Raw genomic sequence first — 14,502 nt, forward strand, 5'->3', positions numbered from 1 at the left:
CGGTCCGCTGCGGATCCGCGGCCAATCCGCTGCGGATCCGCGGCCAATCCGCTGCGGATCCGCGGCCAATCCGCTGCGGATCCGCGGCCAATCCGCTGCGGATCCGCGGCCAATCCGCTGCGGATCCGCGGCCAATCCGCTGCGGATCCGCGGCCAATCCGCTGCGGATCCGCGGCCAATCCGCTGCGGATCCGCGGCCAATCCGCTGCGGATCCGCGGCCAATCCGCTGCGGATCCGCGGCCGATCCGATCCGCTCTGTGTGCACATGCCATAACCCTAACCCTACCCGTAACCCTAACCCTACCCCTAACCCTACCCCTAGTTCTAACCCTAGTTCTAACCCTAACCCTAGTGGAAAAAAAATAAAAATAAAAATCTTTATTTTATTATTGTCCCTATGGGGGTGATAAAGGGGGGGGGGGGGTTATTTATTATTTTTTTTTATTTTGATCGCTGTGATAGAACCTACCACAGCGATCAAAATGTACCTGTAAGGAATCTGCCGAATGGCAGATTCGGCGGGCGCACTGAGCATGCGCCCGCCATTTTCCAAGATGGCGGCGCCCAGGGAGGAGACGGCCGGACACCGGGAGGATCGGTAAGTATGAAGGGGTGGTGGGGGGGTGGATCGGAGCACAGGGGGGGTGATCGGAGCACAGGGGGGGGGGATCTGAGCAAGGAGGGAGCGGACAGCAGGACGGGGGAGCCGGCAGGCGGACGGAGGGGACCGGAGGACTAACGGAGGGCGATCGGTGGGTGTGGGGGGGGCACTTTAGTATTTCCAGCCATGGCCGATGTTATTGCAGCATCGGCCATGGCTGGATTGTAATATTTCACCAGTTTTTTAGGTGAAATATTACAAATCGCTCTGATTGGCAGTTTCACTTTCAACAGCCAATCAGAGCGATCGTAGCCACGGGGGGGTGAAGCCACCCCCCCTGGGCTGAAGCACCACTCCCCCTCTCCCTGCAGATCGGGTAAAATAGGAGTTAACCCCTTCACCCGATCTGCAGGGACGCGATCATTCCATGACGCATACGCTGCGTCATAGGTCGTTTTGGCACCGACTTTCATGACGCAGCGTATGCGTCAAAGGTCGTTAAGGGGTTAATATGGTACAGCTGAAAAAGTCATCTTGTCCGGCGCACAAAAAATAAATAAAAAAAAAAAAACAAAACAAACCACAAAGCTGCCATACAGCTCCATCAGCTAAAAAAAAAAAAAAAAATACCGTATTTCGCGGACTATAAGACGCACCGGACCATAAGGCGCACCCCAAATTTGGGGTGAAAATTGCAGAAAAAAAGATTTTTTTATAAGATGGGGGTCCGTCTTATTGTCCGAATTTACAGTATCTTACCTGAGGGCTGGTGGTGGCAGAGCAGGGTCACAGGAGGCATGGTGGCGGCAGAGGTGGGGTGATGCGGTACGGCGTGCAACTGAGCAGGGTCCCTTCCTGCTTAGGTGGGCGACGCCACGGCCTGGTGTCCATGGGAGGGTGGCAGCAGTGGTTACCGACAGAGGTGCTGGGATGAGGAGGCATAGTGAGAGGTATGGCGTGAGAGGGGTCCCTTTCCCCGGTGAGGTGATGGAAGGATCTCGTGGGCACATGGACTGGAGATGATGGAGGTAGTGGTGTACATTGTGAAGCGAGTATTCCACAGGAGCTCATATGTCTGAGTCCTTGCCGCTTCCCGGCGCTCCTCAGCGCAATAATTATTTCAGAAGCCGGTAATAAGTGAGGAGCTCCGCTACCGAGACACAGCCGCCATGACCGGACACTGCGGGAAAAGCGCCTCTGTACTGCTGCGAGCCCTGCTGGAGGCGGAGAGCCGGCCGTGCCATGCGGTGCTGAGGAGCGTCGGGAAGCGGCAAGGACTCAGACATCTGATCTCCTGTGGAATACTCGCTTCACAATGTACACCACTACCTCCATCATCTCCAGTCCATGTGCCCACGAGATCCTTCCTGAACCTTGCTGCACCCATCCTGAGAAGCAAAAGGATGGAGTACGGTATACAGAGTCCAAAGTCCCGGTGAGGTGATGCAGCAGCCCGGTAATGCAGCAGAGCCGGGTGAATCCTGTTGATATCGGTGGGCGCGGCCATCTTCCTGAGGCCGCGCGTTCGCAGATGGAGCTCTGCTGCCCGGGGCTTCAGGAAAATGGCCGCCGCGATCCCCATCTGCGCACGCGCGGCATCCCGCGGCCATTTTCCTGAAGCCCCGGGCAGCAGAGCTCCATCTGCGAACGCGCGGCCTCAGGAAGATGGCCGCACCCACCGATAACAGGATTCACCCGGCTCTGCTGCCTTACCGGGCTGCTGCATCACCTCACCGGGAAAAGGGACCCCGCTCACTGCTCCTCCTCATCTCCGCACCTCTGCTGCCACACCTCTGCCGCCACGGTAAGCCTGCATTGCGACTATTAGACGCAACCCCCATTTTCCCGCCTTTTTTTGGGGGGAAAAAGTGCGTCTTGTAGTCCGAAAAATACGGTATGTTATAGCTCTCATAATGAAGCAGTGTAAAGAAATAATTATTTGGTCTATAAAATAGTTTTTGTGTAAAAGCGCCAAAACAAATGAGGCATCACTGTAGTCATACTGACCCGAAGAATAAAACTGCCAAGTCAACTCGTCCCACAAAACACAACTCACATGACTAGGCCAAAATATGGAAACACTAACTGAAAATATGGTGATGCATTTTTTGCAATAAAAAAAAAAAAAAAAAAAAGTCTTTTAGTATGTGACAGCATCCAAACATAAAAAAAATACAGTGTTATACTGTATTTTTTTCCGGACTATAAGACGCACCTAGGTTTTAGAGGAGGAAATTAAAAAAAAAAAAAAAAAAAAAAAGTTGAAGCAAAAAAGTTTTACAAAAATAAAAAGTCAATTCTGTACTTAATATCCCCTATCCTGGTATATATGGTCCCCTCATCCCCATTCTGGTAGGATTGGCACCATCCCAGTCCTGGTATGATTGGTCCCATCCTTTTTCTGGTATAAATGGCCCCATAAAAAACAAACAAAAAAAAAAAACCTTCACACTTAACTTTTTCCGCTCCCTCCTGCTCCTATTCTGAATATTCATTTCTCTTAAGTATGAGCACACATGACCGCCGGCCACAGCCGTAAGGCTACGGCTGACACTGCGCACTGCTGAAGAGGAATGGATACTCACCGCTCTCTGCAATGAGCAGTCCTGGTGAGTATTCCGGAAGCTGCTGGCACCAGAGCAGGACACTGCAAGGGAGTGGAGGAATTTTTTTTTAACCTTTTCTGATTAGACCAATCATACCAGGATGCCAGAAAAATGCATATTCAATGCCCTCCATGCTCAGGGGCGTGGCAAGTAGAGCATATTCATCTCTTTTTAGCAGCGGGCACAGGAATTAGCCGGAACCGCCGACTCCAGCCTCCTGTGACCCGATGCTCTGCCGTAACTGCTCCCCCAACTCAGCCAGAGTCCATACATCCAGACTATAAGACACCCCCCCCCCCAAAAAAAAAAAAAAATTTCCTCCACATTTTGGGGAAAAAAAAGTGCATCTTATAGTCTGAATAATGCGGTAAATCTAGCAGCGCTGTAAGCACACCGACCCAAAGAACAAAGTCCCCCAATCACTTATACTGCATGAGGAGAAGAGTAAAAAAAAAATAAAAAAAAAAAAATCACCTGCTGTTGATTTTTTCATTCGGACTCCCAAAGATCGCAGTAAGGCTCGGCACTTGCATCGGGGTTTCCGTGTAAATTTCTGAAACACGATTCAGATGAAACCTCTGGCAGAAGAGTCCATAAAATGAGGCATATAGTGGCACTGTGGACTTCGACTGACATGTGATCTGGCGATGTCCGTCTTTTTAGGATAGCATAAAAGCACCGTTGGCCACAGTTTTGTGCAGTTCTGAAAAGGACACCACTGAACAGAGGCCAGATGGAGTCCAGAGTAAGGCTGCCGTCACATTAGCAGTATTTGGTCAGTATTTTACATCAGTATTTGTAAGCCAAAACCAGGAGTGGGTGATAAATGCAGAAGTGGTGCATATGTTTCTATTATACTTTTCCTCTAATTGTTCCACTCCTGGTTTTTGCTTACAAGTACTGATGTAAAATACTGACCAAATACTGCTGGTGTGACGGCAGCCTAACTCTGCTGCCTCACTATACTGAATGGATCCCTCAAAGGGTTTCAGCTGAATCACACTCAGATGTAGATGGAAACCCAAAAGTGGTAAATGTAGAGCACCGGATAAATGTGATCCCAAACGTTATGTAAAATGTTCCGATAAATGCTTCAATTGAATCCAAAAAACAAAAACAAACGCAAGTCCCCACTCAGGTCCATCATCTGTTAATGAAAATATAGGGGGCTTCCACGTTATTGGTAGCATAAAGGCTCTGGAAAAGTGAAATGGCTCCTCACCTGCCAAAAGAAATTCAGCACATTCTCTGCTCCCAAATCCAAATGCCCCCTCAGTGTACCTAAACATATTGCGTCCACATTTGGCATTTCTGAAGTGATGAGAGCCCACGTAACTTACGAGTTTATGCCTCCAGAAGCACGGGTTGGGCATAATGCACTGGTCACTACATTGGCAGCTTGCAATTTTCACTCAGCAACATCCACTGCTGCTTGTTTCTGGAAAATACCCATGAAGTCAAAAATCACCACTACACTTGTAGATAAATTCCCAAAGAGGTACAGTGTCCGAAATGGGGGGCGAGGGGTGAAATTCTGCTCTTCTACCAATTAGGGGCTTTGTATATGGAGTCCACAAACTGCGAAAATCTGCGCTCCAGGAGGCAACTAGTGAATCTCTCCATATGGCCAAGTAGTACTGCACAGCCACATACTGCAGTGTTCAGTAGAAATCGTGGGACAAGTTTTGATGCCATTTTTTACCCACTTCTTGTGTGGAGATAAAATCTGGGGTCAAAACAATTTTGGGGTAAAAGTGTAGTTATTTTGTCTTCACTGCCCAATGGTATAAAATTCTGTGATAAAGTATAATCACTGCACCCCTAGATTAATTCATTGAGTGGTGTAGTTTGTAAAATGGGGATACTTATGGCGAGTTCTGCTGCCTCATGGGCTCTCCCAGTGGGCCATGGCACCTGCAAACCATAGCGATAAAATCAGGCACTCCTTGCCCTCAGCTTTGCACTGTGCATGAAATATATTTCCCCGATTACATGTAGGGTATTGGTGCACTCAGAGGAAAAAAATAAAAAATAAATTCCTATTAGCCCTGAGAAAAAATAAAAGCTTGGGCTAAAAACAACATTTTAGTGGTAAAAATGTAGTTTATTCATTCTTCACCGCTCAGTAATCTAAAATTCTGTGAGGCACATGTGGTGTTAATATGATCCCTGCACCCCTAGATGAATTACTTGGGGAGTGTAGTTTGTAAAATGAGTTCACATATAGGGGATTTCTGTTCTGGCACCTCAGGGGCTCTGCCAATGTGACATGGCACCCTCATTCCATTCCAGCAAAATCTGAACTCCAATATGGCACCTCTTCCCTTCTGAGCTTTGCACGGTGCCCCAAAAGTAGTATTCCCCACAGGGCCGGACTGACCATCTAGCAAGTGCCAGAAGAGCCCGTCTGGTCATGGGCTGCCTTGTCTAATACATTGCTAACAGAATCAGTGTTCTCAAGATACCCATACTGTGAAGAGTTGTGATGGAGCACAAAGTTGCTGACTCCGTCACTTACCCAGCAGGCCACAGTTCTCATTAGAAATGTTGGTCTTGCAGAAAGTCTTGCTTTCCTCCATCCAGTGTAATATTAGTAATATATCCCATTTGGTTCATGGGGACAGCACGGGCCTGTGCGATTTCAAATGTCAGGACTGAATTTCAGCCCCAGTTTGTACCCGATTCCCATACATATGGAGTATTGGCGTACTCAGGAGAAGTTGCACAACAAACTGTATGGTGCAATTTCTCCCGTTACCCTTATGAAAATGCTAAAAGAGGGGCTAAAATATCATTTTTACGATAAAAGTGTGATTTTATTATTTTCATGGCTCAACGTTATAAACTTCTGTGAGGCATCTGAGGGCTCAAGGTGCTCACCACACATCAAAATACATTCCTTGAGGGTCTAGTTTCCAAAATGGGGACACCACTGTTTAGCAGACATATCCCATTTTGAGAGCCCCTGATGTGCCTAATGATTCCAGGAAATTTTACATTCAAAGAGTCAAATGGCACTCCTTCCCCTCAGAGCCCTGCGCCCAAACAGTAGTTTTCTCCCTCATATGGGGTATCGGCGTACTCAGGAGAAGTTGCACTACAAATTGTATGGTGCAATTTCTCATGTTTCCCTCATGAAAATAATAGTGGGCAAAATTTGATTTTTTTTATTTTTACTGCTAAACATAAACTTCTGTGAGGCACCTGAGCATTTAATATGCTCACCACACACCTAGATCAGTTCCCTGAGGGGTCTAGTTTCCAAAATGGTGTCACTTGTGGGGGATTTTCACTGTTTAGGCACATCAGGGGCTCTACAAACACGACATGTCATCCGCCAATTGTTCCAGCAAACTGCATTCAAAAGGTCAAATGTTGCTCGTTCCCTTCTGAGCTCTGCCATGCGGCCAAAAAGTGGTTTTCTGCCTCATACGGGGTATTGTCATGCTCAGGCGAAAATCCACAACAAATGCTGGGGTCCATTTTTTCCTAATACCTTTTTTGTCAATAAAAAGAAAATTTGGATTTGAAGTAAATTTTTCGTTAAAAAAAAAAGTGTTAATTTTTTTTATTTTTTAAATTCCCTGTGAAGCACCTAAAGGGTTAATAAACTTGCTGAATGTGGTTTGGAGGATCTTGAGGGGGTGCAGTTTTTAGAATGGCTATTTATCATATAGGCCCCTCAGAGTGACTTCAAATATGATGTGGGCCAAAGACTCACAAGATAAGAGATAGAGATATATTTTACAAAAACAAATCGCTGTTCAGCTTTTAACCCTTAAAACGTCCTAACCAAAAAAAAAAAAAGTTCCAAAATTGTGCTAATTTGAAGCAGACATGTGGGATGTGTTATTTATTAACTACTTAGTGTGACATCTGATTTAAAGGGCATAACATTTTAAAGTTAGAAAATTGAAAAATTTTCCAAACTCTATCTTTTTTCCCCACAAATAAACGCAAGTCATACCGATGAAGTTTTGCCATTATCGTGAAGTACAATGTAAAAAAAAAAAAACCACACACAATGTCAGAATCAGTGGGATCCACTGAAGCATTCCAGAGTTGTGTTACCTCATAAAGGGACAGTGGTCAGAATTGTAAAAATTACCATGAAAACCACCCTGGGGGTACAGGGGTTAATAATGACTGGTCCTGGAGTGAGGCGGAGTAGCTATGGAAGCCATGTGGCCAATAATACCAGACTGCCTCCAAAATCAGGCTAATTGTTTAACACTGGTACAAAAAGCCGCCAGAGTTTTTGGCCACAATGTCAGGCCTTATCATATACTAAAGGTAATCATCAGACACCAGATGAATTAGGAGTAGCTGTGGTGATCAGTATGGCGTCACCTACATTCACTACAGGCCACCAGTATATGATGGAAGGAGACAAGATGGTGGACTGTGGGTTTGGGAATTATGGTGTTGCCATAGAAACCACAGCTTTCACTTTGTAATGACAGGTTGCTAATGACAACGTTCCAGTCACCAGCTTGTACACACGGCTGCACACGTGGTCATGCAGCGGCCACCTGACTGCACACACTACAGGATAACGGCATAAGTCAGTCACCCGGCTCCGGTCTCCACGTTCTTCCCAGGCCTTGAACACTCCCTTCCCGCTGCCCTCCAGGCTTTCATTCAGGCACTGCAGCTTGTGCAAGTCTATCTTCTTGTAGAGTCCATACTCCAGCCCCCGCTCCGGCGTCTCAAGCCGCTCAGCCCCACAGGCGCAGCCTCCACCATGACTGTGCGACATAGTCTCTGCTTTCTGAATCTGAACGTGTACTCGGCCATCTTGCGACTCCTCTTATATATAGTCCCCGCTAAGCGGCCATCTTGGTACTCTCAGGAACGTCATCAGGTGCAACCAATCACAAGCCGCTCTGGCACTTGGCGCCTGACCTAATGGGAAAGCGTCACACGTGCTGCTCCTCGTCAGTCACCTACACGTTATTGCTGGCGAGAAGCACCTGCAGGGATTAGTATAGCTGCCAACATGGCTGGTCTTAGGGGTGCGAGTGCCCTGCGTGTGCCACTGTCTGGGACATCCGAGTGCAGTATGGCTGCAGCTGTGGCAACTGTTCTCATGTAGTTTCTCCACCCACACCGATAGCCTTATCAATATCTACGTGCAGCGATAGCCTCATAAATATCCACTCAGCAATATCTACCTGAAGTGCTATTTATCTGCACCAAATCGCTATCAATACAGAAAGTGACATTCGCAGTAATATCTGCAGCAATATCAAACCGCGACATCCACAGTAATATCTAGAGACACCGATATCTACCCATAGTGATGTCAGCAGTAAAATCTGTCTGCAGCAATATCTACAAGGCCGGGATGGCACGTGAGAAATATGGCTAAGTCTCGCATGTTAATACCCGGCACTGCACCCAGAACTCAGGAACGGCGTGTGCGGCCACATAGCAATACATGGAGCAGCACGCTCCACTCCCGAGAGCCGGCGGCAGGGCCTGGTATGAACATACGAGACTAGGCCGTATTTCTCGCATGTGTCATTCCGGCCTTAGGCTACGTTCACATTTGCGTTGTTGGGCATCGACGCAACGCATGCAAAAACGCATGATTTTGTGACGCATGCGTCCATTTTTGGCTTGATTTTGGGCACAAAAAAAATGCAACATGCAGCGTCCTCTGCGTTCTGACGCTTGCGCCAAAAATGACGCATGCATCACAAAACGCAAGACAACACATGTCCATGCGCCCCCATGTTAAATATAGGGGAGCATGACGCATGCATCGCTATGCGTCGCCGAACCTGCGCCCGACGCAACGCAAATGTGAGCGTAGCTACAGTGATGTCCACGGAGACAATAATCAAAAAGCACAATAAATATACTGAGGCCGAGAGCATATTAAGGTATATAATAGGTCTCTGAAATACTCCCAATAATATTGCCAACCAAAGAAAAGATGGAGTACATAGAAATCCAACAAAGTATAATACAAATAAAAACACATTTTATTAGAATGTCACATAAAAATTGCATCAAGCAAACAATAAATGACAAACATTGAGGAAACTATGGAGGAGACATGAAGGTAGGCAAAGGAGGGAGTGGGAGTCAAAGTATGGCAGAGGGGAGCAGGAAAAATACAAAATAACTGATCTATAAACAAAAGCAGCAAAAGACTGGTAACAAATGGTAAAAGGACCGTATATGTCCTAAGTGCCAGAAACGTGCTGCCATAATAGATGAATCCTGCTTACCCATAATTAGTCACAACGCCCTCAGCCCTGCTTACGGCCACTGACGCACGTTTTGTGTTCCTAATTTTTCAAAGGGGGGTGTGTAGTAAGTAATCTCTACTCACAGTGATATCCGCAGTAATATCTATCTGCAGAAATATCCACCCACAGTGATATCCACAGTAATATCTACCCACAGTGATAGCCACAGAAATATCTACCCACAGTGATAGCCACAGAAATATCTACCCACAGTGATAGCCACAATAATATCTGCCCACAGTGATAGCCACAGAAATATCTACCCACAGTGATAGCCAGAATATCTACCCACAGTGATAGCCACAGAAATATCTACCCACAGTGATAGCCACAATAATATCTACCCACAGTGATAGCCACAGAAATATCTACCCACAGTGATAGCCACAATAATATCTACCCACAGTGATAGCCACAGAAATATCTACCCACAGTGATAGCCACAGAAATATCTACCCACAGTGATAGCCAAACTAATATCTACCCACAGTGATAGCCACAGAAATATCTACCCACAGTGATAGCCAGAATATCTACCCACAGTGATAGCCACAGAAATATCTACCCACAGTGATAGCCACAATAATATCTACCCACAGTGATAGCCACAGAAATATCTACCCACAGTGATAGCCACAATAATATCTACCCACAGTGATAGCCACAATAATATCTACCCACAGTGATAGCCACAGAAATATCTACCCACAGTGATAGCCACATAAATATCTACCCACAGTAATAGCCACAATAATATCTACCCACAGTGATAGCCACAGAAATATCTACCCACAGTGATAGCCACAGAAATATCTACCCACAGTAATATCCTCAGTAATATCTACCAACAATGTTATTTACAGCAATATCTACGAGCATTCTTATCCGTAGCAATATCTGCACTCAGCGATATCCACATCTATATTTAGCTTCAGTGATATCCTCAAAAATATCCACTCACAGTGATATTAGCAGCAATTCCTAAATGCAGCAATATCTACCTCAGGCGATAGCCGCAGCAATATTTATCTTCACCAATATCTGCAGACTGCAGCACTATCTATCCGCAGTGATATCTGCAGCAATGATTACCCTCTGGAATTTCTGCAGCAATATCAGCATGAATATCTACCCTCAGCTATATCCACAGGAATATCTACCAAAAACAATATCCGTGGTAATATCTACCTGCAGCAATATCCACAACAATATATGCTGCGATATCTACCCACATGGATATCCACAGCAATATCCACCTGCAGGGATGTCCACAACAATATCTACACGCAGCAATATCAACAGAAATAACTACCCACAGCAATTTTCACAACTATATCTACCCACAGCAATATCTACTCTCAACAATATCCTTATCAATATCTGCTCTCAGCAATATATAAAGCAATATATAGCTGCAGCGATATCGGCAACAATTTCTACTGTTATGGAAAATATTTTATATTTAGTTTGGATTATTATTTTAGACAATTAAATCTACATATATATATATATTGTTGGAGCGCCCCCATTAGGGCCGTGGGGTACTCGGTACCGGGTCCTACGGTTCGGGGGATGTCACGGTGGCTGACCCGGTCCGTGGCCCTCAGGGGTGTCCAGTAAAAGAGTTCAGTTTGTCTAAGGTTCGTGACGCCACCTGTGGTATTCGGTCAGGGTGACCGACGCTGCTTAGGGGTCCACTGGGGTGATGTTATGGCAGCAAGATGGTATACCTTCCCACAGGTGAAGTGTATCCCCAGGGCTTCCCAGAAGTGGCGATGGTGATGGTGGATGATGTAAGGTGCAGAGAATAAAGAGGACACAAGGTTGCAGTCTCTTTACCTTTTACTGGAAGCTTCAGCATCCACAGTCCAGGGTGCAGACCACACGGTAGGCAGAGTCCGGCGGGTCCGAAGGCAAATCCAGAGTCCCCTTATCCAGGTGGAAATCAGTAGCCTTCCTACTAGCGCCTGTGTGTTGTAGTCCCTCCCTGCTGAGCAACTCGGTAAGGTCCTCACAACTTTCGTGGATGTTTCTGATGTCTTTCTCTCTCTGTCCCCCAGATGGTATGGATAGGACAAACCCGTTTGACTGATGGCCTGAGGCTTGTTTATAGGGACCCTAGAGACACCCCGACCCCCACAATTTGCCACTGTGTCTTCATAGGTATTAAGGTCGGGCAGCCAACTTAGAATTGACTGTCCTGCCGGTCTCTGAAGTAATGCGTAGAGTCAATTACTCCCTCGGTGTTCCGGCCACCGGCTACGCGCCTCAGAAGGAGGCTGCCTATCTCAGGACAGAACTCCTCCCGGTGTTTTCTCCTTGTGTTGTGACTTCGTTTCTCACTCTCTACAACACAGTTCTCTTCGTGTCCTTTCTTAGGATGCTGCCACACGGGCAGGCGCAGCTCCGTAGCTTTCTATCCCGCTAGGCCTCTGTCAGGATCCCACCCCTGACAGGGACCCTCTGTCTGCAGCTCAGATGTTCCTCCTTTCCCCCTGTCTGCCTGACAGGTACTCACTGGGTCAAACCCAGGCAGCGTCTGACTCACTTTCTATCCAAACCACCAGTTTTACCCTTCTGTGAGGAGTGCCCTACTAGATAGGAGCATGGCTCCCCCTGGTGGATTGGAGTGTGAAATGTGGTGTATGTTTGGTGATACCTGGAAGGATGGACTCCTTTATTACCTTCGGACGTAATATCACTCCCCCTGGTGGAAGAACGACACTACTGCAACGACCAGGACTCTGGGGCGCTGCACTTACTTAACCCTTAACCTTCGGAGCTTTTTTCGGTATTGCATTTTTGTTTTTCGCTCCCTTTCTTCTCAGGCCGGCGTCACACTCAGTGTAGGGAAATACGGTCCGTATTTCACGGCCGTAATACGCATCAAAAATCTAGAAATGGTGATCCGTATGCAATCCGTTGGCAATGTGTGGTCGCATATTTTGCGCATGTAATGTTGCGTATGTAATCCGTATGACATCCATAATGCGTTTTTTTCACGCAAGCTGACAAAATGGACATTTAACGGTTTTTGAGGCTGAAATTAATTTAAATCACCATCAGCAACCCTATTTAAGGCCTTTCCAACAGGTGCCACCCTCTTATATGGCCATTTTGTGGTTGTGCATCTGTTGGTGTGTTGTGGTACCGTTTGCACCATGTCTGACCTACTGCACTTCACCCCAACTCAGCGGATTTTGTTTAACTGGGTCTTGTCACGTCGGTTTGGGCAGCCATACCCTGTGATTGTAGATCCGCGAAGGAGGAGAAGAAGAATGTGAGTGCATCCTCTTTTGACCCAATGCCTCACTAAAGGCCATTTTAAGAGGCTCTATACAGCTCTGCGTGCACATCCTGATAAGTTTTACTTATACTGTCGAATGACCATACCAACATTTAATATCTTGTTGGAGACAGTACGTCCAGGACTCACGTATCAGGACACCAGAATGTGAAAAAGCATATCCACAGAGGAGCGTCTTCTCCTTACCTTACGGTATGTATTCCACATCCTCACATGCTGTATGTTGATGATGTTTTTTTTTTCAGGGTTGTTTGCTATCAGCTATTTTAACAAATATGTGCTACTTAGGAGCAAACCACAAGATAAATATATATTTTTAATGTTCTACATTTGTACAGTAGGTAAATTTTGCTAAATTTCATTGATATTCCAGTGTTTTTTCTTAATCAACATACTTGCGCTTTATAATGTGTTATCAACACTATTGCTACATAACTAATATGTTTTTTTTGGTCCTTTCAGCTTCCTGTCAACTGGCTTGTCTTATGCGGGACTACACCTGGAGTTTCTCATTGGTCGCTCTACGATTTCTGGCATTGTGCGCTCAACATGCATTGAAATATGGGAGAAACTTCATGAACTGGTCATGCCTGAGCCAAAAATGGCAGATTGGCTAAAAATAGCCCGTGGTTTCAAGGACACTTGTGAGTTCCCACACTGCATTGGAGCCCTGGATGGGAAACATATCAGGGTGCGTAAGCCGCCAAACTCTGGGTCCCAATTCTTCAATTATAAGCAGTTTTTCTCTGTAGTTCTGTTAGCTGTAGTTGACAGTAACTACAGGTTTATAATTGTAGACATTGGGGCCTATGGGCGAACAGGAGACTCAAGGGTCTTCAATTCGTCCATTATGGGTCGGCGGCTACGTGAAAACCAGTTAGACCTCCCACCACCAAAACTCCAAGGCTCCAATGCTCAACCAGTCCCATATGTTCTTGTGGGAGATGAGGCCTTCCAATTTACAAGGAATGTCATGAGGCCTTATCCCAGGCAAAACCTGGATCACCGGTGGCGTGTTTTTAATTTGAGGCTTTCCAGGGTGCGTAGACTGGTGGAGTGTGCCTTTGGGATTCTGTGTGCCAAATGGCGTCTCCTCCAGTCTGCCATTCAGCTGAGTGAGGCTACTATTAATGAAGTTATAAAAGCGTGTGTTGTTTTGCACAATTTTACAAGACTTCATGATTGTCCGTCATCTGTTGTTGGTGAAGAAATGTTGCCCAATGTGAGTAGCCCTACACCACATGTCCCTCCTCCGCGCCGTCCCCTTTCTGGAATCAAAGTGAGAGATATTTTCACAAATTATTTTGTTTCTCCTCAGGGTGCTACTCCCTGGCAAGATTATGCTGTTTCTCAGTTGTGATTTCCTTATTTTCAAAACATATTTGCACCATATAAATTTGGTTTCATACAGAAACTGTACTCTGTGTGTTGTATTTTCTCAATTACCAGATGCTTATGAACAGAGCCTATGTGTGTGATGTAAGAATGTTTGTCCCACAAACATCAATTGGCTTTTGACAACATTTTTTACTAAGAGCAAAAGCCTTTTGTTGTAAACTTTAAACCATATTTTTTTCATATGTTTTTTTTTTTTTTCAAAGCCACAAAAGAACAAAATGCAATTGCAGCACAAAGGTAACCAAAACATGGTTACACGTAACAAATAAAAACAAAACAAACTTTTTATTACAGATTTCTGTAAGTTGGTGGAGGTGATGGCGGCAGCT

At 45.9% G+C, this 14,502-nt stretch overlaps 1 protein-coding gene across 2 annotated transcripts in view; it reads right to left on the minus strand.

Moving 5' to 3' along the window:
* The window catches only part of PITHD1 (PITH domain containing 1), a 39,392-nt gene extending 31,378 nt beyond the window's left edge, over positions 1-8,014 (minus strand). Inside the window, exon 1 of one of the 2 annotated variants that reach the window (XM_077296149.1) lies at positions 7,782-8,014. In XM_077296149.1, coding sequence (XP_077152264.1) covers positions 7,782-7,967 — 186 coding nt within the window. In that variant the 5' untranslated portion in view covers positions 7,968-8,014. The remainder of the gene's footprint in view (positions 1-7,781) is intronic. The other variant, XM_077296148.1, reaches the window with a different exon arrangement.
* Positions 8,015-14,502: the final 6,488 nt, after the last annotated feature.

This window comes from Ranitomeya variabilis, chromosome 3 (genome assembly GCF_051348905.1).
Source record: "Ranitomeya variabilis isolate aRanVar5 chromosome 3, aRanVar5.hap1, whole genome shotgun sequence".
In the NCBI taxonomy this organism is placed as follows: domain Eukaryota; kingdom Metazoa; phylum Chordata; class Amphibia; order Anura; family Dendrobatidae; genus Ranitomeya; species Ranitomeya variabilis.